Genomic DNA, 27580 nt, shown 5'->3' with positions numbered 1-27580 from the left:
TTGCACATTTTCTTGACGTGCCAGTGTGTATTTAAAAAAAAAATATTCTTCACATTACAATGCATGTAATCTTGGCCCTTTCTTTGTAGCATTAGTCGCCATCAGCGAAATAAAGTAAATTTAACTTGGGAAAGGTTTGCTTTCCCTGTGTGGGTTTTTTCCAAGGAGACTTCAAAATGCAACAGAAATGTTTCGGGGAAACCCCTTTGTGGAGGTGCAGCGCTGGGGAGAGCCACCTATGCCGGGTTTAGGATTTGCATCCTGGTGTGACTGGGTTGTCGCAGTCCCGGTGCTGACAGGGGTTTGATGTCTCTGAACCAGGCGTTGTCCCTCGGAGGCAGCGAGTGTTCTCTGCGTGCCTCGCTCTGCCTGAGACGCAGATGGAGGCTGGAAGATGTCGCTTGGCTTTTCTTTTCACCGGAGCAGAAGGATAACTGTGCTCCTGAGGAATTTTCAGGAAGGCAGTACACAGGCTTTCAGCTCTGGGATGGGGGCACGGCAGCCGAAATCCTTCTGCTTGAGTCAGCCTGAGAACAGGGAGAGTGTCAGGCTCAGCGCTGCCAGGCTCGCTGCCTGCATCCAGAGGAGGTAAAGAAAACCAATTTTTTTCGTTACTGTTTTTTTACATACAGTTTCAGAATAACTCAAAGGCATTTAACTGTTTCTGCGCATCTGAAATTGTGAAGGAAGAGGAGTGCAACTATCACTCATGTTTTGGTTCCCAAACAATCCTTAGAGCATCCCTGTTTCCCACAAGCAGCAAGGTTACGTGCTCCCAGTCAGACAGGCAGAGGGATAAAGCACTTAACCAGGGGTGGGGGAGACCGAAGGACTGCACTAAAATTCTCAGAAGTGGGTTAGAGGAGGGGCTGGGTGTTAAAGAGTCTCAGGTTTGTTTAATAATTTGCCCCTCTTGCTGGTGATCCATCAGAAATGTGTCATTTCGGGATGGGAAATACTTCGTGGACTGATAGAGGTGGCAGTTTGGCTTTCGAATACGATCCTGAGAAATGAATTTTCTGCTGCCAGGTTGTTTGGGTTATTGTGACTGCCTATATGTCGATGCTAATGTACAATTAGTCCAGCAGCAGACACTGCAAGCTTGTCAGTGCCTCCTTTATGCCTTTTGCTTTTCTTTTCAAACTACTCCCTTATTAGCTAGTGTTTTCTGTGGGGTTCAGGGGGAAGACTATCCTCCTGTAACAGGGCTGGACACTCGTCTTTCCTCAGTTTTATCAGTTTTTCGTGTGGTGCTGGTGGATTTCCAGGGGCTGGTCTCTCAGCTCACACCATCTCGGGAGACTCCTGGCCGGCTCTGGCTGCAGTGGGACTGAGGTGTGGTCTGCAATGGCAACTGTGCCCCAGCCCTGCCCTGCCAGGCGAGGACGTGACACAGGCACAAATGCAACGTGCAGGTTTTGTTTGTCACTGGGGTTTTTGAGCGTGGTTTCCTCTCAGAAGGGGAGAGCGCGCAGCCACTTCTCGAGGAGCTGTGGAGGAACCACGGTGCTAAAATGGCAGCGAAAGGAGCAAGAAAATGGCGTCATCAGTGAAATTAGTTTGGATGGCTTGATTTGAGGGCGGCCTGCCTGATGCGAGGATGTTTTCAGCAAGAGGTATTACATTACAGCCTCGGTTATGACTGTACAATGAAGATAAAGATACTGAGTCATTTAACTCTGTAGGTTTTTTTCACAGTATTTCCTTAAAAAGCACGATACCAGAGAGGCGGATATAAGAGCTTCTTTCAGTAGATGATCAGAAATTATCTTTGTTTACATGCCATAAATATTTTTAATGTAGGGTTGCATCGTGGATCTCAAACCCGTTGGAATTACCTCATAATTTCATTTGTTTTAAATAAATTAAAAAAAAGAGGCAAAGCCCTGAGTTTTGCTCTGATTGTGGATCTCTCAATGTGTTTGTGATTTCTGTAGGGTTGTATTTTTTAATCACGATGCTGTTGAGAGGATGTGTGTAGCTCAGAGACTGTAGCCGCTCGTCAGAGCGCTGAGCAAAGCTCCACGCTAAGGGCATCCCCCTGCATTTAAAAAATGTTGAGGCAAACAGGTAGCCATGTATTTGGAAATGTGATGAATGAGCTCAGATTTCAGACTGTGTGGTCCATTCGCTCTGTGCTGATGGTGAAATGCTGGTGCCAAAGGAGATGGGCTTCCTGTGGGTCCTGCTGGCCCAATGTGTGTGGAGAGCTTCCCTCCCTTGAGAAGGTGTATTCCAAATGAGGTAGCATTGGGTTCAGTTGTCTTTGTGACACTTCATTGAGACAAACCCAGACTCTGTCTGAGACGCTTTCAGGTGGGATGTACCAGTGTCAGCCCGCTGGATGAGCTCCTTTTGGTAGCTCTTGAGGAACGTTTCCTACTGCCATAGTTGGCAGGCAAGAGTCTGTCCCCCTTCTTTTTCTGGTTCAGATATATTTTTTCATTGTTCTTCCTTCTATTCTTTGCATGACCTCTAAGCAGGTTAGGGTTATTCAAGACTTTGTATTTTGCACATATCTCCATGGTGCTTTTTAGCTTGGTAGGACCTGGGATTCTTGTTGAACCACTCCCAGTTGTATTGTAGAGAGAAAGAAAATGAGAACATGCCTGGGGAGAAAGAGGATCACTAGAGAAGGCAGCGCTGTTGCTTACACTACTTTTGTGTTGAATTAACAATTGCTGTCAAAAATGATCTGTGCAGTGGAGGCTGATAGTTGTATGTGAAAGAGAATCTCATTCTGAGCAACTTTGCTGTAAAATTTTAGATTAAAAAAGGTATTATCTTAATTTTATGCCATTAAAGTGTTTGTGCCTCTGAAAAAAGCCTACTAAACCCTCTTCTAACAGCATTCCCATGCACTGTGCAGCCCGACATGACACGGCAACGATTTGTAGAGCCTGAGAATGAGAGACTGATCTGTGTAATTGAAGTTATTTTCATTTCACTCTGATGGAGGGGAAAGACACAACAAATAGTATGGATAATTACTAATATTTTAATAATTAGGTACACTGTGTAAGCAATATATAAATTATACATATTGTGATGGTTGATATGCCGTGGTGTTTTTTAGAACAGCGTCCTACTTCACTCGTTTTAATCATTCCACTCAGATTTTTTAGATCTTGCCAATCTGACATATTTTGTAAAATCTTAAAATACATAGGAACACTGCAGTGAATTTCCATGTTATGTTAGGAGTTAAGCTACTTGTAAGTACAATTTTAAGTGAAATATTGAAATCTCATAGTGCATGACAACCTGAACTTGCTGAGCATCCTATGTTGAATTAGAAGAAACTAAAGCTGAGCGGAGTTGTGTTTCGTGCCCACAGCGATGATCTCCATTTATATGCACAACAAGCAGTGCCACATAGGAGAGAGTTCCATTTTTGGGGCTGCTGAGGCACAATACTCCAACAGGAAATCCGAGCAGTGGTATTTTTCTAGACCTTTCCAGTGTGACAAAGCTGTGCTCCGGGTATGTTTCGTGGTAAGTGCTCCTTCTGTTCACTGCAGACACCTTGCGCTCTCCTGGATGGCCTCGTGCTGCAGATGTGTCTGGGAGGACTGCGGTTGGGTGTGGGAGGTGGTGGTGCCTCTCAGTGCTGGGGATGGTTTGGTATTAACTGATGGTTTGGGATTAGCCTTCTGCACTTGATGGATGCTGTCCTGGCTGACGAGGGAGCCGAGAGGTATTTGTATTTCTTCCCTCCGAGCCTGTATGTCTAAGGAACGCATTTCCAGTGTTCACTTGCCAGATCCAAACAGGCCCAGCAAGAGTCAAAGAGCGTGCACCATCTGCCCCTGCTTCTGTTAGAGCTGAGCTGTGATTTCCCGAGGAGTGCTTCTTTCGGCAGTTTGAGTTTCTCCTGTCACGGCTAGAAGGAATAATGATATTTATCCAACACAGTAAAATCCAATGTTCCTGGATACGGTCTGAAGATTACTGTGAAAACTGCATGAGTCTCACAGATCAAACAGTCTAAAACAGTAAAATAATACGAAAAAATGTACTAGATTTTTGAATTGCCGGCGCTAGCCTGTGGCAGAGACCACTTTGTAAATATTTGCCTAAAGCTCACTCTGCAACACGGATTAAAGGCTGTGTTCAAACCTGGGCACTACATCAACAGCATGCTGATGGTGGGGCAGGGAAGCCCCGTTCCCACCCCAGGACTTGTCTCTGGCAAAGGGTGCTGCTGTGCATCTTCCGCAGCGCACGGAGCCCGTGGAAGAGGCTCGTGGGCAAACAGAGGTGCCCCTTTCTGTTCTGCACCACGTGTGCTGCCCACCAGGCTGCACCACGGAATGCATCGATGCCTGCTGCTGCTGGGGCCAGGTCCAGGTTACTGGTTCTCCAGCAGGAAAGGAGACAGCATTGCAGCTCTGCAAAATTTGATTTTGCTGGAGCGGAAAGCCGCTTAAAAAACCCCTGAAGTAACCTTTAAAATTGTTGCTAGTCATGAAATGGAGCAGAGAGGAGGTCGTGCTTTGTATATTTTAATGACTTGCTGCCAATCAAGTGCTATCTGCTTGCAGGGTGGGGAAGAACTCTCCTAACTTGGCTCTCAAACCAATTGAACACGAGTGTTGGCTACAAGCGTGGAGCACAGTCATGGTGCTTGGGGGAATGTGATTCAAGGGAGGTAGCAGGGCAGCATATCTGCCCCAAGCCCAGTGTTTGGCTGTATTAGCAGGATTTTTTGTTCACCTACATGTTTTTACTTCTTCAGCTCCAACATGGCTGTCGCTTTGAAAGTCTCTGATACAACAACTGGCTCTTGGGTCTTAGCAAACTGCAAACCCTTCTGCTTTTTTCCCTGCTTCTTCTCCTGTTCAGTCAACAGTGAATTAAAAATGCTTCGGGATTTCCCACTCTAAACGTGATGGTAAGGAAGCTGAGAAATGCACATTGTAGTTTGACAAGTGCAGCTGTCTTAGGCTGGGGAAATTTTGTATTGCTAAATCCTTAAACTGAACAATGTACACAGCTACGGGATGAGCCTCGTCAGACCGTTCCTTCCAGCTCACCTCTGTGTCTATGTACAGCCATTCAACCCTTGTCTCTCAGGCAACTGTGAAGTGATGCTGACTGAACCTGACTGAACCTTTCCTTGGGGTCTCTTCTTCTCTGGGGATTTCTGCACTCGGGCCCTCAGTCTGCTTTGGCCCCGTAGCAGTTTTGCCGTATGAAGTTCTCCAAGGAGAAAGCCAATTTCACAAATGTCCTTGGCTGGTTGTGCTTGGTAGCTGATCTTTGGGCAGCTGCCTTGATGCTTTGGAGGACACAGCACTGCACTGGCCAAGGTCTGTAGGGAAGCTGCTTATCTGCGTGGCTTTAGCAAAAACTGATGCTTTCTGCAAAACAAATCCTGAGGAGACCTGTGGAAGCTTCCAAGAGGCACCGGTGTCATGTATGCAAAGGAAGAGTGAATGGAGAAAAACACTACCCGTGCCACCCTGGCATGTCCCCGTCCTTAGGAATGCAACAGTTGGCCACCCCATGGCTTATGGGCCCTTTGGCCAATCTATTTAAAGCCAGCCAGCAAGCACTGATGCTTGTGTCAGCACAAACAATAATTTGTATTAAAAAAGCAATAATACCTAGTAAGGTCTATTATTGTGGCAGTGGGTTCCAGGTAACTTTGCTTCATTTTCTGGTTCCAGGAGGGCTGTGCCAGGGTGCACCACCTCAGGACATGTCTGCATTTGCAGTAGAATTATATTTAACAATTTTTTTCTTAAAATTACTAACAGAGAAAATAAATTCAGGTGCTTCACTTGGAGCTACTGTGCCCAAACCTTCGCTGAAGGGTGATTTTTGTTTACCATCCCTGCTGGATTCACTGGATCTCCAGGAAATCCAGCACTTGGAAATATTTTAATTGAAGAGCAATTGACTTGAAATGGCCCCAGATTGCTCATTTCATTTTCTTCTTTCTTTCTCTGCCAGTGAAAAAGTAACCATTGCTGTCAACGTCCAAGGCCTCAGTATACTATTTGGCAACATTCGCCTTCTCTTGACAGCTTGAATACCAAGATCAAGTATTAAAAGTATGGCCTGGCTGATGAAAGTAATTAAGAGACTTCTCTCAGCCAGGAGAGTTTACTAACCTCATTTACTGCGGTAAATGGAGGAGACTTTCAGTCTCCTGTCATAAAGGGACCCTTTTTATGTGGGTGCCCTTTCATACAGATAATGAATTACTGGAACACTTTTCTTGCTGGAATTCAGGCTGGAGCAAGGCAGGTGTCGGTTCCTGTTAGATCAATCTGTGTCAGTGGTTGTCTGAGAGGAGAAATAAGAGTGCAGCAAGGAGGGAGATGAGAACAGGGAGGTGGCACAGGCTCCAGGGGGGTATGCAGACATCTGCCCTTCTACTGGTGGGGCCTCTTCTGCAAACCATCCTTGAGCAAGGCAGAGTGGGGCTGGATTTCAGCAGAAATGGGAGCATGTGAGAAGATCAGCCTGGAATTCAAGGTGTAAGAGATCCAAGAGGATCTGCAACGTGCTTGGGAAGGATGCTGTGAGTCAGTAGACATGTAAGAGTAGGCAGGACTAACTGAAAACGGGAACCTGAAGGTGGGAGAGTGAGTGCATTTCTATGCCTGTGTCCCTGTTTTGCAAACAGCATCGCATCGGATATTGTACAAATGGTGTGTGGGAAACATTCAGCAGCGAGTTTTGCAGAGAATTGGTGATGGAGAAGACTTGTGCTGCTTCCCTTCTGAACTAAACACAGGAAGGATGCGTGGGAGTCCCACAGTAACAGAGGAAAATCAAAAGCCACTCAGTAAAGGAGGGCACAGTGATGTGATATGAGGGCTCTGTGAGCTTTGTGAGTAAACCTTCATTTTAATTTTCAAGCAAAATCCAGGCTATGTTGGGAACCCTGTGAGGGCAGAGCTTGTGCACGGGGAGCTGCAAGGTGGGGTTTTCGCCTCTGAGGTTTCAGCGATGCTCGTGGTGTCTGTTCCTGTCTTTGTCATCTGCCGCCGCAAAATAGCCTTTTGTCTTGTGACAATAATCTCTGTTCTCTCCTCGCTGGATGCCCAATGTGCCTCATTACTCTCTGTGCAGGCAGGAGCATCTCCCCTGAGAGGGCAGCTCCTGCCAGCTGGCCCGTGTGCTCCCCGTGCGTGCTGAGCTGCGCCGCCCTACCCTTGGTACAGCCTGCGAGCGTTCGTGGCAAAGTCAGACCTCGCCTCTGGCACTGTGGAAAGCTTTTAGGGCAGATGTAACTGGTGAGCACAACCTGCACCACTCCCAGCCCAGACTTCTTAAGAGATATGTGAACCCTTAAAGTTGTGGCCTGGGGTTTTTGAGGACCAAAACTCTCTAAGGTAAAGCACATCTCTTCTGTCTTTCTGCCCATCCGTGTTCCAGAGCTCTGCTTTTTCATACAGCAGAGGTACACTTGTGTGCATTTATGCATGTCCATGAAATCTCCATGTCCAGTGACCACAGTGTAGAGCACCACTAGGTGGCAATACAATAAACCCGGGGAATCCAGCAGCCAGACCCCCCTCACTTTCTTGACGAGTGAAATTCTGGCCACCGAAGCCTGGAGTGACACCCCCAGGAGCTCTTGTTTGGCCTAACTAAGCAGAAGCAGTCTCATGAGCAGTAACAGGAGTTACTGAAACACCCTCTTCTGAGGTTTAACAATTAGCCTGTAATTAACTGAAGCAGCAATTGTCATGCTACAGTCATAATGTTTAGCACAAGACACAGGGCAACCTTTTTAAAATGTGCCTCTCCTCAGTGAGGCATTACAGATATTATTTGGAATGTGTGAGGATTTTCTTTTGCTAAAAGAGTAGTTTTTGAGATTGAAAAAGACAATTATCATCCTCTAATTGGCATTCAGTGTAATGTAATCCCTTAAATGGACCCAGTGAACTCTCTGGGAGCTGGGTGGTTTCATTAAAATACTCAGCCTGGATTTACTGACATCAAGGGAAGTTCAAGCACGTCTTAAATTACTCTGTTGATTGTTATCATTGCTGTGTACATTTCTGGGCAGGCACCTGCTCAGCTCAGGGCACACATCCCTCCAAGGACAGAGGGGAAACCAAGGGCAATAAAGGTAGGACTCATCTCTTGGGGCTTTCAGGAGCCCAGTGCTCACAGAATGAGCAGGGAGCCAGGCATCCAGGATCTCTGCAAGCTCCCACTGCCCATTGCATCCAGAAAGCCACAGGTCTGGGTGTTGGAGATGGGGCTGGTTTTGCCTGTACAATTAACAATGTTTTTAGCATACAGCTAGCATGCTGTCCTCTGCAGCATCATGTCCCTACCATCAGAAACGAAGCTGTCTCTTCTGCTCCTATGTTGGTGTGTGCTTTGAAGGTCTAGAAGCACTGCTTGTTATAATTCCATAATTCCAGATAACTTTTCCTCACTGCAGGTTGGAGGTGGGGAAATGAAGGGAAAAAAAACAAAAACCCAAAAAAAACCCAACAAACTTGTTGCCCTCCCAAAGTCCTTCCACCCATGCAGACATGGACAAGCCTTACAAAGCCTGTCCCCATCCCTCCCCACCTCTCCTGCACAGAGCCAAGGTTGGGGCTTGGCCCAGTTATGTGACTGCAGCAACCCTTGTCTCAGTGACAGCTGCTGGAATAGCTGGTCCCCAGACGTGTGCAAGGATCTGGATTTAGCTTCCCCTTTTCAGAGTGTGACTGTGATTTCTCTGTGGGCATTGCCTAAAAGTAAAGCAGGGCATGGTGGCTGGTGAAAGGTAGAGCAGGCTGGGTGGGAGTGACCTCTCCCTCCGTGTGTGACCCAGGGGCTGTGCCTGGGGAAGCGCTGGCACGGCTGTCTCGGGGCGTGGCAGCTTGTTCTCCCCCTGATGTACAGAAAGGGGTCACATTCCTATTTCTGGCTGAAGGGGGTCACACCTGTCCCATGTATGTCTGTCAAATGCTCGTTCTGCATATTTCAGAAGGAAAGGAAGCAATGCCCTCTGTTCCCTGTGCTGGTGCTGGGCAGCAGGAGGGCAGGCAGAACACTGAGGGGGCAGTTTCCTGCCAGACTTCTTCAGTTTGGGGGGATTTCAAATGCTCCTCACTCCCAGATCAGTGGTCTGTGATACCTGTGGTTGTATGTATTTGTGCTGCAGCCTGTTTCTAAGACCTACCATAGGTATATTTTTCAGTGGCCCAAATCTCCCTGTGACAGCACAGGGATTCTTTGCAGGAAGATGGGGAGAATGGAAGGCACAAAAACCCCCTGATTCCTGACAAATTCAGTTGGTCACTGCTGCAATTGTGTATTCTCTTTATGAAAGTGTGGTCCATTGAGTTCCCACTCTAGGTTTGTTAGCAGCTTTTGGTTTTAGAGCTGTGTAATGAGTGTACAGGCTTTTAAGATATCAGCATTTAATGGAGTTGATAATTTATAGTTGATTACTTCAGAGGGAGACAAAGGCTTTTTCTTTTTTATGATCTGAATACTGATTAAGTTGAAGTGTGGGAGTACAAATCAACTTGGTTTGTATAATTGGTGATGTAACAGTGAAAATGCAAAATAAAGATATTCAAGTTAAGGTGTGATAAATGTATCCTGAGTGTTGCCTCTCTATGTTACTGCAGTTTACCTGGCTATTTGTTTAAAGTTAAAACTATTTTATATTTCCTAGTATAGGTCATGAAGGTAACCTTGGAGATAAGGAGCTAACAGCTCATCTAAATCAGTCTGTTCACAACACACTACCTCTTTGAGATTTACTGATATGCTGAAAATTACAAAGACAATTCTTTTTTACTTACTCCAGCTGTATGCATGGAGAGAGGCTATGTGGTAAACTTTTTCTGTATACTTTCCAACTGTTTAGTTATTTCCATCCTTCCTCAACTATTTTTAAGGCTCTTTTTCACAGTTCCCATCAGTCCTCCAAGAGCTCCACTTCTGCCTGAAGCTGCCAAGTCAAAGCCTCTTTTATTTTTTTCAGCATACTCAAGTCCAACAATCTTATCTTGGCTTATCACTCCTACCAGCTTTCATCCCAGCTCCCTCAAATGGAGAGCAAGAGGAAGCAGATGCTGGGACACAGAGATAAAAGAGAATAGAAGCAGGACATGTCACTAGGATTTAATGCATATTAAAAGAGGGGATTAATGCATTTTCATTTTCACGTTGCTCTGTGTGGGCATCTTACTGTACCTCTGGTGAAGTAAAGTGACCTTTAAACTTCTCGAGAGTGGACTGGGGAGAGAGCTCTGAGCACATCTCAGGGATGAAAGAACTGAGTACTGCAATATGTATCTGATGTGAGTGCAAGGCTGATTTGTTGTCTGAAGCTCTGTTTCTCCTTTTCTGCAGGGATTCCTGAAAAATGAAAAAGATAATGCATTGCTCTCAGCCATTGAAGAGTCCAGGAGGAGGGTAAGTGGGAATAAAGCACCATTTTTTCCTTAAAACAAAAACAAAAAAGGGAGACATTTGTGGAGTCCAGTTTTCTTCCCTTGAAAGGAACCAGTACTTAGTGTGTAAGAAAAAGTCGGAGTTAGCCTTCCCCTGTTCATCTCCTGTCTTTTCACCTCCAAACAAGTAGTTGTTTTGAAGATGATCTGAGCTGCAACTTGTTTTCTGATGTGAAATTCATCTGATCCTGTTTCTGAATCTGTTTATGCTTTTGGTGTCTGTCATGTTCTGGGACAATGATTTTCACAATTGAATTATGCAGTGTGGAAAAACACTTCCTGTTGTTTGTCTTAAAACTGCTTCTTGGAAATGTCATTCCATGCTTCCTAATGCTTATTGTTTCCCTCCATGTACACTTAGGGCATCAGGTTTAGAACTGAGCCTGTGTTTCTTTCAAATGATAATAAATAGTACTTAAGCATTATTAAATTATTTTGATTACATAATTATATTGTAATTATGGAAGCATATTTAAAACTCTGTTAAAATTATTATAGTGAAGGTAAGGATGAGACATGTATCCTACCACAAAAGTATGAAGTGAATTTATATAACAAAACAAAGAAACACAAATCCTATGCTCTAGTTGCATACATGCACCTGAATTAAATGTTTGCCAAATGTCACTGCCTCTCATCAGTTCATTTATTCTAGGGAACACACTGCCCATTAATTGACAATGTCCTAACAGTGGACTGCAAAGAGATTAAAAACTTGGTCAGCCAACCAAGACGTTTGCTGCACAGAGCTATGTGAAAGAGAAAGAAGTGAGAGACACAATATAGCTTATTTTCTACTTAGAATTAGTGGAGACATTCTTATTTCCTGTCCCAGAATCCCAAGGCTGTTAGTCTCACCCCAACAATAACAGGAAAGGTAGTGAAGCATCTTCTCTGTCCTAATGCCATTGCCAAAATAAGGGTTATTGAGCTGTTTCCTTCCATGTGTTCCCAATTGAATCTGAAGACAATATAGTACATCAGCCATTTTCAAGGTAAAAGGATGGTTTTTTTCTTGGGATATGATATTTCCTATGGGCTTTCCTGAGTTACATTCCTATTGAGAGAGACTTTCTGGTTCTTTGGCACTGGTTAATTTTCCCGTAATACTTTTAACTTTTATTTTCTCCTGTTTCCCATTTAAAAGAAAAACACACTGGTAAAGACCTGAAAATGAATTATGGGCAATAAACACACATCTCTGTTAAGAACACAGTGAGTCAGACCTTTGTAGCCTCTGGGGAGGTGAAAAGCTGGTTGTCATAAGAGAAGTTAAATCTCAACAAGCCACATGGATCAGTGATGACCTGGATATATTGTGTGTGCTGTTCAGTTAAAGGAGCAAGCCTATTGATTTCCAGCCTGCTCAGATTTGTGTACTGCAGTACCATGGAAGAGACACAGTTTCCCTCTTTTACCAGCTGGAGGTGTGTGAGAGTTGTCTTAATTCCACACACACCTACTTTCCAAATCCCCCTGTACCTGAACACGAAGCCTGTTAAAATAATATGCAGCACATCATTAGCTCCTGAGGGCTGACCTAATTGATTTATGTAGCTGCTATTTTCTGTTTCATTTTTGGGCTTGTCTATTAATAGCTGAACTAGGCTAGAGGGTGTTTCTGTGTGTTCCTTAGCTCTTGTTCTTCTTCACCAACAGACTTTTGCTATGGCTGAGGAGTATCACCGAGAATCAATGCTGGTTGAATGGGAACAGGTGAAACAAAGGATTCTTCATTCTCTGCTTGCATCAGGGGAAGATGCTCTCGATTTCACCCAGGAAAATGAGGTAACTGTGTCCTTCTAAACACTGTGCACAGCCGTGCATGGCATCGTACACAGCTGGCACTCCAGCACTGCTGAAACCACCTCTGGGTTTTATTCTGCAGCTACAGCTGGGTGAAAATGAGAACTATCAAATCTCTAGTTTGATTCCAGAATGACAGTGACTAGCAGAATGCACTGTCTAGCAAAATATCAAACGTTTGTGAGTGTCTCTACTGACTGATGGGTGCAGGCAACGGAGCTCCTATTGCTGAAGCTGTGTTTTAAGCAACATATTTGCAAGCTGGAAATTGTCACACAGGCACATATTAGGTCAGTTATACCCAGGGGACAGAAAACACATCAGGGAGCTTCACCCTCAGGAAACCTTTGCACTGCTAGTGAGAGCAGTTTCTCAGGTGCAGTTGTGCTTACACATAGGTCTTAGAGTGCTCTCTTTCCCTTATCACTGTGTGCTAGCCAGGATTTCTGGATTTTCTTAGGAGGCTGATGAAGTCTCACAGGTTTTTTTGGCAAAACCAAACTAATAATCGAAAAAAAAAGCTTTCCTTATTATCTTACTGTCTCATGCAGAGTGGATTAGAATTTTGTGCTGCTAAGACCTCTAGTGTTCATTAGTTCAAGTTTAATCCAGTAGTTACCAAATCCTTTGGGCAAGACTAACCCCATGTTTTACATGAGGAGGTATTGACTAGCATCTTAAAACATTCCTTATCTTCTGTAACAACTTCTTTAACAAACTTTACAGTTTGTTCTTGTAAGGAAAATGCTCCAGTTCAATGGATGGAGTAAAGCAGAGTTATGTGCAGAGCTGTGGGAACTTCCCCTCTCTGATCTGGAAGCATCAGGCAGCAGCTGCAATCCCTGGAGCACAAAGTTACATCACAGCCCCTGCACAGAGCTCCATGGAAATGCTCACCTTGACAGCAGAGGTGATAAAGAAAGGGGGGAATGCAAGTTGCTGTGCTTTCAGGCCAGAAAACAGACCCATTTTTTTATAGCTATGTTCTGCACCCATGAAGATGAATTCTTGTTCATTGCAATGACTTACAGACCTGCAAGTGTATTAAAATAAAAAAAGCCCTTGGTGCTAATGGGGTATGACCTGTATAGGGATTTGGAAATAATTAGTTGTTAATGGAATGTCCCTTTCTGATTACTGTTCTTTTAAATATAGGTTAATCCCAGTTAGCATACATCTTTTTATAGAGGCTGTCTTCCCCAGAAAGTATTTTACTCATACTTTACTGTGACTTCTCAAAGGTTGTCCAGCTTTCCAATATTAGCAATGCTAAATAATGCAGACTGAATTAATTTAAAACAGGAACAGACCGTGTTATTTTGGGCTGTGAGTCTGAAAACTTGGCAGCTGCACTGATAGCTTCCAACATCTTTGCTTATAACCCACTCTGAACAGGTGAAGCACCTTTTCTGGTGTTTCAGTGTCAAGGGGATGCTGCCTCTAGTCCATGGCACTCCAGATGCCAAGCATCAAATTGGTGGAAGGGAGGAGGGGAAAAAACCCACCTCCTAATGTTTTTCATGGCTGAGTTTAAAGACTCAATGTACACCATCACTCAGTAATACTCCACTCTCCCTTTCAAAGCACTCATAGTATCAGTATATCATTTCAAGAGCATTTAAAATCCTTGATATATTCTAGTCTTAGCCTCAAGGAGTCAAAGGTCTGAGAGGTTTTGAAGTGCATCTACTGTGTTAAAAGCCTGTTATCTAACCTCCCCACAGCAGGTTGTTCTTCTAAAGCCTTGTTCCAGTCAAATAAGTTTTTTGTGTGTGTGTGACACAAACAGACACAGCCTGTAGAATATAGTAGAGGTTTAATTGATATCCTCTGGAGATGGAGAATCAACTGAAAAGGCACAGATCCAAAGGCAGCAGGGGGCCGGTCTGCCTGCGAGCCAATTCTCAAGCTTTGGGCAAGCTAATTTGGGCAGAGTGAAATACCAACACATTATTCATGGAAATCAGACCAATTAAGGGGCAAAGCTCACAATTCAAAGGACCCAGCACAGGACTTGCCATTAGGGCTTTCTCCCCCTTGTCCTCCAGCCTGGCCTTCTTCCCATCCGGGAAAGCCAGAGTTGGTAAAAAGGTGCTTCTTGGCAAGGGGGAAAGGGAGGAAAGCCTAAGGTTTTGTTTTCAAGGTATCAAACACCTGTGCTCTCAAGGTGTTTGTTGTGAGTCTTGTGCCACTAGGTGCCGAGGCATTTCTTTTGGCCTTTTATTTCAAGTTTTAATTTCTTCCACGCTTGCCCCAAGCTCTTCCACTCCTGCTGTCAAGCACCACACTGGTGCAGTAACAAAGAGACACTGGTGCTCTTGTTTTCTTTTCTGCCCCTCTGTACCATGTCTTCATGTCCCTTAAATCCCAAGGACTGCAAGATGCTTTCTGCTCCACCACAGTGTATTTTGATGGGGCTTCTCCAGCTCAGTCTCCTGCCTAGTTATTCCCTGCATCTACTGGCCAAGCCATTTGGAGTGCTGACAAAATGTCTGCCCAGACTTCTGCTGAGGAATGTGCATATGCATATGAGGGTGATGAATAATGCATCTTTGCATGCAGGAGGTTTGGTGTGCAAGTGAGGCTGAATGCTTGGCTGAGTACAAATGAAGGAGGACTCCTTTGAAAACCAGCCTCGTTAGGCTAAGTGAATTTAAAAGATAAAAATGTGATGGCAGTGCAGCATAGCTCCAGTTTTCAGAAATGGATAATAGTCAGAATAAATATTAAGGTTCTGAAGAATGTTTTGGAAAGACCTAAATTCAGGGCAGGGAAAAGCAAAGGTGTTTGAGAAAAACAGCACAAGCCATTTAAGGAATATCAGACTAGAGATGCAGAAAGGTATATGTGTGTGTGCACTTGTGCTTCCACAGTCCTTTGTGCATTCCCCACTTTTCTGTTTTTCCTTTTGCTGCTCCAGTTAAACTTGAAAACCTGACCTGAAGCACGATTCTTCTCGTGTGCTCCCAGCTGCTGATTTCAGCACATCTTTCTTATGTTTTCCTTGTTTGAACACTTGGTAAGTTCTGACTTGCCAGCAAGGGATATTCTCTTCCTTCCCCACATCCCCCCCTTAGTGTGTAGGAGATGCTTCTCACATCCTTCTGCAGAAATACTGCCTGCACACCTCTCCATTTCTGCAGTTTAGCAGGAAGAGTGGAACTGGCCTTCCCTGTGCTGACTCACTGCTTCAATTTTCCTTTTGAACTTTCCTTTTAGCACAGCTGTGAGACAGTTCAGTGAGCAAGTGCTTTGTTAAAGTTTAATAATTCAAAGATTAAGCCAGAATGCATGATGGAAAAAAAAAAAGGAAATAAGCTTGCTTACTTTTCCATATGAAAGAAAAACGTAAGAAAAGCAGGACAAATTCTGGAGTTCATGATTTATTTTTTTTTTTTCTGAAGTGCCAAGTCAGTAGTGGGCATTTAAAGAATTTAATTTCAGTGTGGCAGTTCTCAGCTGTGGGACATTGTCAGTAAGTGATCCTCAAAGCATAACAGTTAGGGTAAAATTGAAATTGTGGAAAGGAAAGGAAAACACAAATCCCAGAGAAGTTGTTTCTAAGTTTCAGGCATGCACTTCTGAATTCCAAGGCTTACCTGTGGGTTTTAACCCGGCAGTCACCCCCCACTCCCTGGAGTGGCAGCCACGTGGGTGCTCTTTGGTGCCACAAAGCAGGAAAAGGAACCAGATTCATAAAACAAAGCCCCAGTCCTTACGTGCCCGGTGCTTGGGCACGGGTTGGGAAGTGACACTAAGTCACTCTGTACTATTCTTCACTTGCTTCAGGAGATGAAACCTCATCAGTAATTAATGGCAGTGTCCATAATTTAGCGTTACTTTAAATAACTCTGCATTTTCTCTGGCACTCGGAGGGGAAGGCAGAGCGCTATTCCTGCCATCCCGTCTGTTTCCCAGGAAACCTGCTTTAACAGCTTCTTTGTTCTAAAGAACAAAGAGTTTGTCGGGTTTTAGGTGGGTTTAAAGGAATTTGTGTCAGATCGTTTGGCACCGAAAGAAAAATGCAAACGCTTCTGAATATCGGTATCTGTTAAGAGGGACAGTGAAGAATATTTTTGATGTAAGTTCAGTTGCAAAAAGAAAAAGTGGGATTTCTTTGGGGTTTTTTGTAAGGTGTTTTTATACAGCCTATGGTATAAATGCACCTCCCTGATTTTGTAATCAGGTTGGACATTATTTAAATAGCATTATTAATGAGAAATTAATGCAGTAATAAACTAATTCCAGCAATTTTAAAGGATTGTTCAGGTTTATCTTTGGTACCTTCATTCATTTATAATTCATTATATTAGGGACAAACACAGCTGAGTAGTTTTTACCCTGTAATCAGTTGTTGTATGCTGCACAGAAAGCAGTAATCAGAGATAGCACAAAGCTCTTACAATTTCTTGGTAGAGGTTGGTGTCCTTGTCTTCATGTATAAATTCCTAGCTAATTCAGAACACCTTCTTGGCATTGCAGTTGTGTCACTTTGTTTCTAAATTTTAAATTGTGAAAACTTCCCTGATCTAAACTCATGGACTAGGACAGTGGGGAGCCACTGTTTTTGTAAGAACACCTTTAGTGTCTTTGCTCATGAGTGTAAAGGAGCAGTAGGAGGTAATCTGGGTTAAACTGATATAAAAATGAAATTATTTTGGGAATGACTGAGAGAGTGTTCAGTGCAAAACTGATCAGTGACATGTCTGGAAGTTCATATGTTTGTATTATTTAATTTTCAAGTTGGGATACAGTTCCCAAAAAAGTGAGATTCTTTTGAAGACCCTGCCAGCATTTCATCCTCATTTGAAACAAGAAGCTGAATGATGGCACCGTCTGGAGAAATGCTACCCATTTCTGGATCTCTTCCTGAAACCCACACGAGCCAGGTCATGGCAGGAACATTGCTCCTGCCATGCTGCAGCCTGACAGGTGTCAGCAAAGCTGAACTCTGCAGCTGATTAAGCTGGAAGTGAAAATGATGATTTTTTTTCCTCGCATTTGGGCTTTCTGTTATTTGTACAGGTAGCAAGTTGAACACATTTAAGTGACCTCTTCCAGGAAGACTAGAGCATGTCCTTAAGCAATACCAGGAGTTGATCCTGCCTGGACAATAAAGTACTGACATTCTGGGTAACTGATGTGAGAAGAAGTAAAGCTGTTTGACAGTTTTGCTAAAGTGCAATGTAACAGCTAATGAGGATGTGCAGCAAGTTGTAACTGACTTTGGTAAAAAGCTTAATTTTAAAATTCTGCAGGTGTACCTGCTCTTTCTTGGAAAAAGTTACTGATTCCAGTTTAGATGAATATTGATGAGCTAGAGTTATACAGTAACAAGCCTGAAAACCTGCTTGCTCTTCTGAAAGCTTGTCTGTTCCTTCTTTCCTTGCCCCAACTATGTCAGTTGGCTTCATAATAAATATTATGCTTCTGTACTGAGCTTGTCTTGCTTTTATCTTCAGGCCAGCATGGCTTATGAAGCAGCTGATATTAAAGGACTGCTTGCCTCAAAGGGATCTGTCTTTAAAATGATTGCACTTTATGTTTCAAACCAAGACTTGCAATGCTGATGCTGAAATGGAAGAGTTACATTTTTTTTAGGAAGCAGGAAATATCAGACAGTATTGCATAGTTAATTGGGAGTATTCTTTCCTGCAGAGTGGTGAACATCCATGTTCAGTGGTGGCTGTACTGAGAACATACCAGTGCTTTGTAATGAAAACATACAAGAATAGCTTTATGCAGAATTGGGCTATTATGGCATGTTGTATTTTGAGTTTTATAAGAGTATGAATTTTCCATGCTGTGACTCCATCAGCTGCCTCTTCCTGCTCTACACTCAAAATATCTCAACCCTGGCATAGTCTCTGCGGGTAAAAAGACAATTTTTTCAGGTCAGGATATTGCCAGCATACTTCTTCCTGCAGCAGACCAGCAGTGGGGCAGCTTTCAGCACATAATTGAATGCTACAGTCCTGTTTTGTGTCTGTGTCATGGTACTGGGACAAAACTGGAGTGTCAGATCTGCTAGACTGGATCCATTGAGCTGGTCCATTGAATTCCGTGCCCTTGCTGTAACGGAGATCTGGACAAGATGCTTCACAGCAAGACATCGACGTGACAAGAAGCAACCTTTTCAGAAACAAAACCAAAGAGTTAAAATTATAAGATGCTACCAAGAGACACTGATGTCCTAATTCTAGAGAGCTGATGGTTGGCTTGTGCATGAGTAAGGAGGATTTCTGTCACTTTGGGAAGTTTAAGCTATATTGGGAAGGTACCGGGGTATTGCAGTGAGACTGCATTTTTCTCTAGTTCTGTCAGGAACACAGTTTTGCTCTTGTTCTTTGGGAGCAGATGTATTGGTAAAATGCATTGTGGTAATTCTGCACTTTATGCCTTCCTGTTTGCTTCTCATTGAACAGCCCAGCTATGTTGGTGAGGTGGGTCCTCCGGGTCGCAGCTCTTTGGACAGCGTGGAGATGGCATATGCTCGTCAGGTGAGTGGAAATGGCAAAACACAGTTAAACATTGTGTTCTACGGAGAGAGGGGCAGGGGAAATGAAGATGTGAGCAGAGTGTGTAAGAAGGCATGGTAAGTAAAACATTAAAATATCTGCCCAGAGATAAAATGCAATTGGCAAATACGTAAACGTTGCGCGATGTTTTAGGAACGTACTCACCTGTTTGCCGTAGGATTTCTTTTGTCAAAAAGAGATCCTAAACACCGTATATGATGTATGAATGTAGAAAGCATTTATGCTTATAAAGTAAACTGAAATTCTTTCAACTTTTCAAAAGCGGTATTTTTTTAGGATTTGTGTCAATGTATAATTGTATGCAAATGAAGGTTTTATACTCCCTTTATTCTCACGTGTGGAAGATCACTGTTCTCATGTGTATGTGTGTAGAAAAAAACATGCTGAAGTCTTAATCCTGATGTTTGTCAAATTGTATCCTATTTTAATGGCATTGCTTATGAGAGGCTTTAGTGCATCAGCTATGAATTAATATGCCTGGTAGCATTAGACTCCCTCGGAAAATTTTCATGGAAAACTGATAAACCTTTCTTTACATAACCAATTTATTACTTTTGTTGTTTGAGATTATCTGTTTACCAGCACTGTTGGGAACAAAATGAAAGAAAGGGACTTGATTTTTTCAAAATGGAATATGTGAAACGGCACAGACAAAGCGTTGCCTAATTTGCACACAATCACTGTTATTGTGTGTGTTGGCTCAGTCTGTGCTGAGGCAGAGAGAGCAGCTCCTGCATCTGTTTTCTTCATCTGCATTCAGTTATAGTAACTGGAAAGAAACAAACTACAGAAGGGGCACGACTGTGCTGATAAAAGTGTACGTTTGATTTGGTGGCTGTTAAATAGTTGGTTAATTTAGTTCATATCTGCTGGGATATACCTGCAGTGAGGGTCTTCCTTACAGCACAACTATGCCTGTACTTTGAGGCTGTCAGTGTCGTTCTCTGCTGGTTTTTGAACACGGGGAGCCCAGCCTGTCTCGCAGGGCTGGCTCTGGGGTGGCTGTGGAGCCACCCTGGCAGGTGGCCCTTGGCAGGTCACAGGCTGTGCACAGGCTGCTGTTGTGTGCCCTGGAAACGAGGTGTTTGTGGCCAGGCTTCTGCTACCAGAACACTTGGTGCAGTCACTGAATGCTCCTGGCAAGCCCTCTGGAGAAGTTGGCCTGGCTGAGCTCTCCTCAGTGTCAGCCTGCTGGAGTGCAAGAATACCTGGGTGTCAGCAGCCTCTGTGGGGCTCCTGTGCTTTCAGGGGGGAGTTAGGAGACCTGGAGATCAGGCAGTTCATGCTGCTTTGGTTTATCAGCAGCCATGAAACGTGTTTTAATTACACTGAGGTGATTAATTGTTCTTCACGGACAGTTGGAAGCGTTTCGCAGGAACACGGTGTCGTCCCTGGCTGTGATTGCACTGATGCTGCATTCTGGTTGCAGTCCTGAGCTCTGCATCCTGTTTGCACACTGGGCATGTTGAAGTAGTGCATGACAAAGGGAGTTAAAGTACAATGGCACTGCCTTTCTAGCACTGAGAATGATAATTTTCAGACATAGTGGACAGGCTTTAGGCTGAGAGTAGAATAAACAAGAATAGATGAAGCTAAATTAAATCAAGAGTTAAAACGGGGGGATCTGTGTGTGTGTGTATATGTTTAAGGGTAGGTTTTGAAGGGCCAGGTTTCTGTTCATTTCCCTGTCTCAGATTTCCCTGAATACTGCCACAAACCAGCAAAATCCCCTTTCTTTTATGTCAGCAGGTAGGAGGCTGCCCCTTACAGGGGAATATCACAGCCTTCTAGTTGTCAGGTCGCTTCTGAATCTTTGTCCTTGAACAATTAGCTGCAATTAGTCTAACAGGGCATCCAGCTCGAAGTGCTTTGCCTGCAGAACCCCTGAGCAGCTGGGCAGCTGCCTGCCCTCAGGCAGGCCTGGGGCTCTGGGGTGCTGTGGCAGCTCGAGTGAGGCTGAGGAGGGTTCCTCCACTGCTGGGTTAGAAGCAGTTAACATGGGAGAGAAGCAGAGGGACAGCCTGGTTCAGATTTTGCTGCTGTGGCTGGGAAGGGGATGGGGCATAATACGTGTTGTTAAACATGCTTACTTTAATTATGTTTTAGATTTATATTTATAATGAGAAGATTGTGAATGGACATCTGCAGCCTAACCTGGTGGACCTTTGTGCTGCTACTGCAGGACTGGATGATAAGGTACTGCCAGTGAGTTAACATAAGGAAATGCCTTTAATCTGTTTTCAGCTGTGATTAACAACAGCCTGCTGACATCAGGGGAAAAATACTGATATTGCCAAAAAAAATTGCGTGGCTCCACAGAAAACACAGAGCCAATACTGGAATTTTCTCCAGTGCAGCAGGGCCCACCTGTGACGAAGCTGGTCATGGTGAAAATTTCTTAACACAGTGAGGAAGAAACGACCCTGGTGTCCCATCATAAGTGATAAGCTGTTGGAGGAAAAAATTGCTTTTAATGTTAAATAGATTCTGTTGGTTTGGTTTTCCAAATGTGGTCTCTCAATGTCGTTTGAAGGTATTTAGTTGTAGGTGAAGGGTTTTCAATCAGGCTGTGGTAGAGCTGAAATAGGCTCCCATAGCAAAGCATAAAGCCCCTGGGATTGACTTTAAACCAATGATCTGTCTACTTTTTTTTTTTCTATTCCTGTAATGGTGTTGCCTTGATCCACCCCAAACCCAAAACAAATGCACAAACTTGGCCACCTTCAAGAAATACCTGGAGGAGAATCCTGCAGGAGGGTCGAGCCATGGAAAACCTGTGCAAATGGGGAGAGCAAGAAGCTGTTCAGAAAATGCCTCAGTCCGATCTGAATTGCAGATGTGCATCTTTGCTCTGAACAACTCTGTTTGTTTTCAAGGCACAACACAGTGAATTTCGGTGTTCTTGCTGCTTTGAAGCAGGAGGATCAAAGAGCTGCCCTTGCCCAAGTGAACAGAGCTGTTAGTTCTCAGTCTTCTGCCGTTTCAGCAGGGACACCCCAGTCCTGCAGACACTGATATGATCTCGTCCTTGTGAATAAGCAGACCTGGATGGTTTTCAGCCTTTATTTATAACTGAGCCTTTGTCCAAGTGATCAGTGTCCTTTTGATGATTCTTATCACAGCTGATCATACAGCTTTCCAAAGGCAGCCAGAGCCATTGCTTACAAGGAAAGCTGATGGTGCTGTGGGATTTATTGAGTGGAAAGTGTGAACTGAAAATGGGCAAGAGGCCGAGCACCAAGTACCCAGCCTAGTTTTGGAAATAATTGTCAATCCTAGGTGACAATTGCCAGTACAATGTTTATAGCCATCTTCTTGGACAAGAATTATGCAGAAAAGCCTGTGAAATTTGAATTCTGCATGACTGCATCCAGTATCTGCAGTACAACTCTCAGATTACATTACTCTTGTGGTTTTATGCTTTCCTTAAGCATCAGAACTCCATGTAGCTCAAAACAGTGTTGATTGTTTGTTCTGTACTAATTGCTGAGGTGTGGAATGACTTCTTTACAGAACATCTCCGAGATGTGGGCCATGGTGAAACAAATGACTGATGTTACCCTGGTTCCTGCCAGTGATGCCTTGAAGGTCCGGACCAACATGGAGGTGCGGATGGAATTTGTGAGGCACGCTCTGCACTACCTGGAGCAGAGGTAAGGGGAATGCTCTGGGGGGCACAGTTTAATAAAGTTCCCTAATAACAAGCCAGAATGACTTTGTGATGTGCATGTTAAGAGGTCAGCTACCTTGTGCTGCTCACAGCAGTGTCTACTGCCTGTCTTTTTTATTGTGCAGGGCTTAAAGCAACCACTTGAACATAAAGCTGTTTTAGTTTAAGAGTGATCTAGTTAAAAAGGCCTTGAATCCATGGGGAGGTTGTTTAGAAGATGCAAAGACTTTTTATTCTTTCTTCTATGTTCTTTATAAATATTCCATATCTGCACAGTGAAATGTGAAAATCTGTCACTCGTGGAAAGGGATCCATTTCCCTTCTGAAAAAAAACAATTCTTTTCTGTATGTTCACTTTGTGATTGCTGATGACTGTCAGCAGCTGGTGAGGACAGCACTGGGGTCAGCCCAGTGCAATGAGTCAGGTTCTGATCATGCCATTTCTACACTGAAAAGTTTTGGGAAAATGTGAAGATGTGTAGCAGTGATTTTGAGGCTGTAGGAGGTGGTTTGCTGCATTTATCAGCAAGTATCATGGGAGCCTCATTTCCTTGACCGGGAAAGTGCTTGGAGGATTGCAGGCCGTGGGGCTGCCCAAAGCCAGGTCCCTGGGTGGCAGCATTACCCATCCCCTGCACGTGTGCATGGTGCAGGGTCTCTGGTAGCTGGGATGTGGTGCCAGCAGGCTCGTTCAGGCCATGCAGCAGTGGCTGCAGTGTAGGACACTCCTTAGGGACACAGATCTGCCATCAGAGCTTGGACAGTGCTGTGCTCTCATACAGCACTCTGGGAAGAGATGCTCTCACCTCCTGGCACAGGCTCTCCTTGGCCCTGACAGTTGTTTGTCACACCTCATCAGTGCTCCTGTCACCCAGGGCTGATGGTGGAGTGCCCGCCTGTGCACAGAGGAGCTGACAGAGCTGGAGGATCTCCTGTTCCCAGTTCTTTGGTCTCAGCAGGGTGCAATCAGCCAGTGACTCTTATCCTGATTTGCCAGAGATCCAGCTTGCTAAATTTTCACAGTGCCATTAACTGCTAACTGAAAGAGTTATATACAGTTCACCCTCAACCCTTCCAGCTGTGGAGATTGTGCCTCTCAGGCTTGACACACGACCCTGTGCCTAGCTTTGGAGTTTTCCTTTCCTAGAGGGAATTGTCTAATACTGAACTGTTTCCATGCCTCACCAGTACACTTGTACACAGATGAGATGTAATGCCACTCACAGCTGCTCTTGCATTAGTTGCTTTGGAACAACTGTGATCTTGAGCCCTGAGGAGCATGCTCTTGACTCAGCCATAATTCTAGTTATCAAAATACTCTGATATTTGCCTGTGTTTAGCATAGTCTTTCAGTTTTATAGTCTGATGGTGCATGAGTTCACTGTGTCCAGCAGAGAAAGTAAGAACTTCATGGCATTTATTGCTGCTGCTTACATAGGTCTTCCATTAGGGTATAGATTTTTGAGACTCCTGCTTCTAAACATGAGTATTTGTTGAATTGATCTGCCTTGATCAAATGCTTTGATGGGTTATTTTAAAAGATGTTCTTAACGCTGCTTTTACCAGTTGTATTTCTCTGAATTCCCTTTTTCTCTAGGATTTCCTTCTGGCAAATCCATAGCCCAAAGGATGGTATTTTTTCATGGGGCAGGGAAGAGAGACAAACACATCTATGGTGTTTAACTGTTCTTTAGTGATAGGGTTGAGAGTTAAAGCATTAGGATGGAAAGGCTTTTTGCCAATTACACAATTGAGCTTAATTTAGTACTATGAAAACCTAATAAGAGGAACTTCATAATAGAGAGTTGAACCTGGAGCAGTCCACAGCCTCCAAACATGGTGTCTCTTGAGACTGCTGAATGCAGGGATCTTCCTAAAGTGACAGCAATGTTTGCCTCATTCTGTTGTGATGATAATGTTGGAACATCAAGGTAATTTGCTTTAAATTGCTAATTCTGTCAGATCTGCAAGGCACTGAATGTTTTTGTAGCAGCTGTATTTCAGTCTGTTCATGTTTGGTTTTGCTTGTGTTGTTTTTCAGTTACAAAAATTACACCTTTGTGACAGTCTTTGGAAACTTGCACCAGGCTCAGCTGGGTGGAGTCCCAGGGACTTACCAACTGGTCCGCAGCTTCCTGAACATCAAACTCCCAGCATCTGTCCCTGGGCTCCAGGTTTGTCCCTCACTCTCAGCCACTGAGCTAAAATGATAACACCAGTCTGATTGCTCCAGTACAGATGGGAAACTAGTGCAGCCTCCAGTGGCTTTTCTGTTGTTCAAGCTGCTTTTGGTGTAGCAGGCTCTTATTCCTTCTCTGGAATTTTTCATTAGGAAAATGGAAGATAGTAGCCAAAATCACTCTGAACTCAGAGCTGGTCAGTAGTTTGAGTTCTGAATTCTAGAAATCATGGTCTCTTTGGGTGGTCATCTTAGAGATCAACCGAGGAGTATTAAAATACACTATGATGTTTCAAAAAAGCAGTAACTTAATCTCCCTGTTTTGCTTTTTCTCTTTTTTTGTACTTGTTGTAAGATGATGACACCAGTTTTTGATAACTAAATGTGTAATGAATTCCTCTGAGTTGTAGCCTAAGCCTTTTATTTAGGAATCTGAATAAAACTCTGCTTACCTGCATATAGTAGAAAGTGCATAGCTGTGCATCTACAAAATTAGCAGATAGGCAGGCTGGGTTGAAAAATTAAATTAAAAGTTAAATGAAGAAATGATAAATTCTAACATTGGAGAGCACACAGCTAAGTCTTGCTGTCTTTTTCTTGCCTGCTGAGATCTATGATTAGCTTGGTATCTTTGTTTCAGTAAAGATGTTTTAAATTTTAAAGTTCTTGTTTTAATGTATCAAGTATAATACAAATCCACCTCCTGAGTGGGGAGAATATCATTTGCAAGTTCTGGGATTGTCAGAACCCCACTCAGAACTGAAATCTGGGCAAGCAAAGAAGAGTCACACTCTTCACTGCTAAGATGTACAGAGCTTTCACAGGACTTAACCATTATAACCTCTGGCTTCTGTAGCACAAACAGAATTTTTTACCAAAATTAGAGTGGGGGTATAAGGGCAGAATTAATGAACGAGGCAAAGAATAATTTAAAAAATGGAGTATTTCCTGCTTTCTTTTCAGGATGGTGAGGTGGAGGGGCATCCTGTGTGGGCACTGATTTACTACTGCATGCGCTGTGGGGATCTGACTGCAGCCATGCACGTGGTGAAACGGGCACAGCACCAGCTGGGAGAGTTTAAAACCTGGTTCCAGGAGTACATGCACAGTAAAGACAGAAGGTAATTGGGAACCAGGAAAGATCTTTGTGAGGGGTGGGAATTGCTGTGGAGTAGTGAATTAATCAGTGGCTCGGTGGGAATGCAAGAAGCTCAGGTCTCTTCTGGTGGTGTTGGCTGCCTGGTGTTTGTTTATATTACCTCCCTAAATTACATACAAGAAGTTTGCATATTTTAATTTGTGGCTTTGAAGTCTAGAAATCTCAATAGAGAAAGAGTTGTTTGAAAAATATGCAAAAATTTACATTTCAGAAATAATACAGTGTGGTGCAGCTTTGCCTTTTTACAGGAGGACAGCGGGGTACTACATACAATAGATCAGATTTAATCTGCTGTCACGAGTCCCGTCTCTTTTTATTTCCCCTGTTGCTTATTTTAGCTGAATTTCCTTTGGGGAACACTTTTTACTACACCTGTTTTCATAGGAATGCCATGCAGGAGAAGCAGGCGGTGTTTGTTAGGCCTTTAGAGGCACTCACAGTCACCTCTTTCCTGTGCTTATTCTCCTTTTCCACTTTTTGCTGTTCATCATGTGGCAGAGGCCACTGGCCAAACTGCTTCTGATGTGGTTGCAAACAGTTGCAAGCTAACAAAACAAACTGAAAGAAAAAAAAGAACCAAGTGCCATTTACCAAGTAGTGTATGCCATGTCATTCTTCTATAAATTAGCCTGTTTTGTAGAGTATCTAGGAGTGCTCATTATGTCAAGATTGTTCCAGAAACTTTAGGGAAGGTATTGTCATTGTTTTCATTATAAGCACTTTAATGAGATACAGTATAATTGATTTATTTTGTTTTTATTACAGCTATGGAAAGGTGCTCTGCCTACAGATTTGACAGGCAATGTCTTTGTCTAGAACACTTCACTCGTTCAATTCTGTAAAATTCTCTACAAGAGGGTACCAGAAAAAGAATGCCAAAGAACATTATGACAGTAGTTAATAACAAGGATGAAAGTATCTCTCCTGAAAGATTTCATGGTACAATGACCTGCTCACTTGTTAGTTATTAACCCTAAGAGTTCCAAAGACTTTGTGAGCTCTCTTTTTCTGAAATTATGAAATAGCAGAGTCGGACAAAAATAGCTCATCTACCACAGTGTTAATGTTCCCCTAAAGACACTGTCATATGGTTACTTTGTTTTTCCTTCAATGGGTATTTGAAGACGATCCTCCATAACTTAAATTATGTGTTTAAATTCATGTGTGCAAAGTTTTGACCTGCAGATATAAATAGAAAGTGCAACAAATACCGGCCAGTGCTTACTGTTGTTATACCTTTGCTGTGAATACACACCTATTTACAGTTATTTGTATCTAGGTTGCCTTGTGCAGGGAAAATGGGTTTCATGTCTTTTCCTTCAATCTTTTCTTTTCCTCAGACTGTCTCCTGCCACAGAAAACAAACTGCGCCTTCATTACAGGCGAGCTCTGAGAAACAACACTGACCCCTACAAGAGGGCTGTTTATTGTATCATTGGCCGTTGTGACATTACAGACAACCAGAGTGAAATTGCTGATAAAACAGAAGATTATCTGTGGCTAAAAGTGAGTGTGATACTGGGGTTGTGGTGGTGCTGGTGTTTGGATTTATTTTTTTTTTTTAAAGAACAGTTCCAAATGGTACTGCATTTCTGCACTGCCCTGCTACCCTCCTCACTTCTAGAGTAGGGAAAACCTGCTTCTTGGTGTTTTGCATCAGTGTGATGCATGTGACCTGGCTGCTCTGTTGCCCTCTGTACTATCAGGTGTTAGTTTGGGTACACTTGTCTTTGGAAGTGCCGTGTTCTTCATTTGACACTGATCTTTGTCAGCTGTTTTTACAAGTAATGTTAG

General features: G+C 43.5%; 1 protein-coding gene across 6 annotated transcripts in view; it reads left to right on the top strand.

Annotated features, from left to right (window-relative positions):
* The window catches only part of NUP93 (nucleoporin 93), a 77763-nt gene that overhangs the window by 37710 nt on the left and 12473 nt on the right, over positions 1 to 27580 (top strand). For 4 of the 6 annotated variants that reach the window (XM_051771228.1, XM_051771227.1, XM_051771226.1 and 1 more), the window contains 9 exons: positions 10333 to 10395; positions 12093 to 12221; positions 17898 to 17999; positions 18665 to 18739; positions 20885 to 20974; positions 22292 to 22431; positions 24490 to 24622; positions 25591 to 25748; positions 27127 to 27292. In XM_051771228.1, coding sequence (XP_051627188.1) covers positions 10333 to 10395; positions 12093 to 12221; positions 17898 to 17999; positions 18665 to 18739; positions 20885 to 20974; positions 22292 to 22431; positions 24490 to 24622; positions 25591 to 25748; positions 27127 to 27292 — 1056 coding nt within the window. Of the gene's footprint in view, positions 1 to 1593; positions 1617 to 10332; positions 10396 to 12092; positions 12222 to 17897; positions 18000 to 18664; positions 18740 to 20884; positions 20975 to 22291; positions 22432 to 24489; positions 24623 to 25590; positions 25749 to 27126; positions 27293 to 27580 lie in introns of those variants that run through there. The other 2 variants (XM_051771231.1, XM_051771230.1) reach the window with 2 other exon arrangements.

This window comes from Manacus candei, unplaced genomic scaffold (assembly GCF_025592945.1).
Source record: "Manacus candei isolate 608988 ecotype Guabito, Panama unplaced genomic scaffold, ASM2559294v1 h1tg000131l, whole genome shotgun sequence".
NCBI classification, from domain to species: Eukaryota; Metazoa; Chordata; class Aves; order Passeriformes; family Pipridae; genus Manacus; species Manacus candei.
Note: the sequence above shows the minus strand (reverse complement) of the source record. Positions and strands in the feature narration are given on the sequence as shown.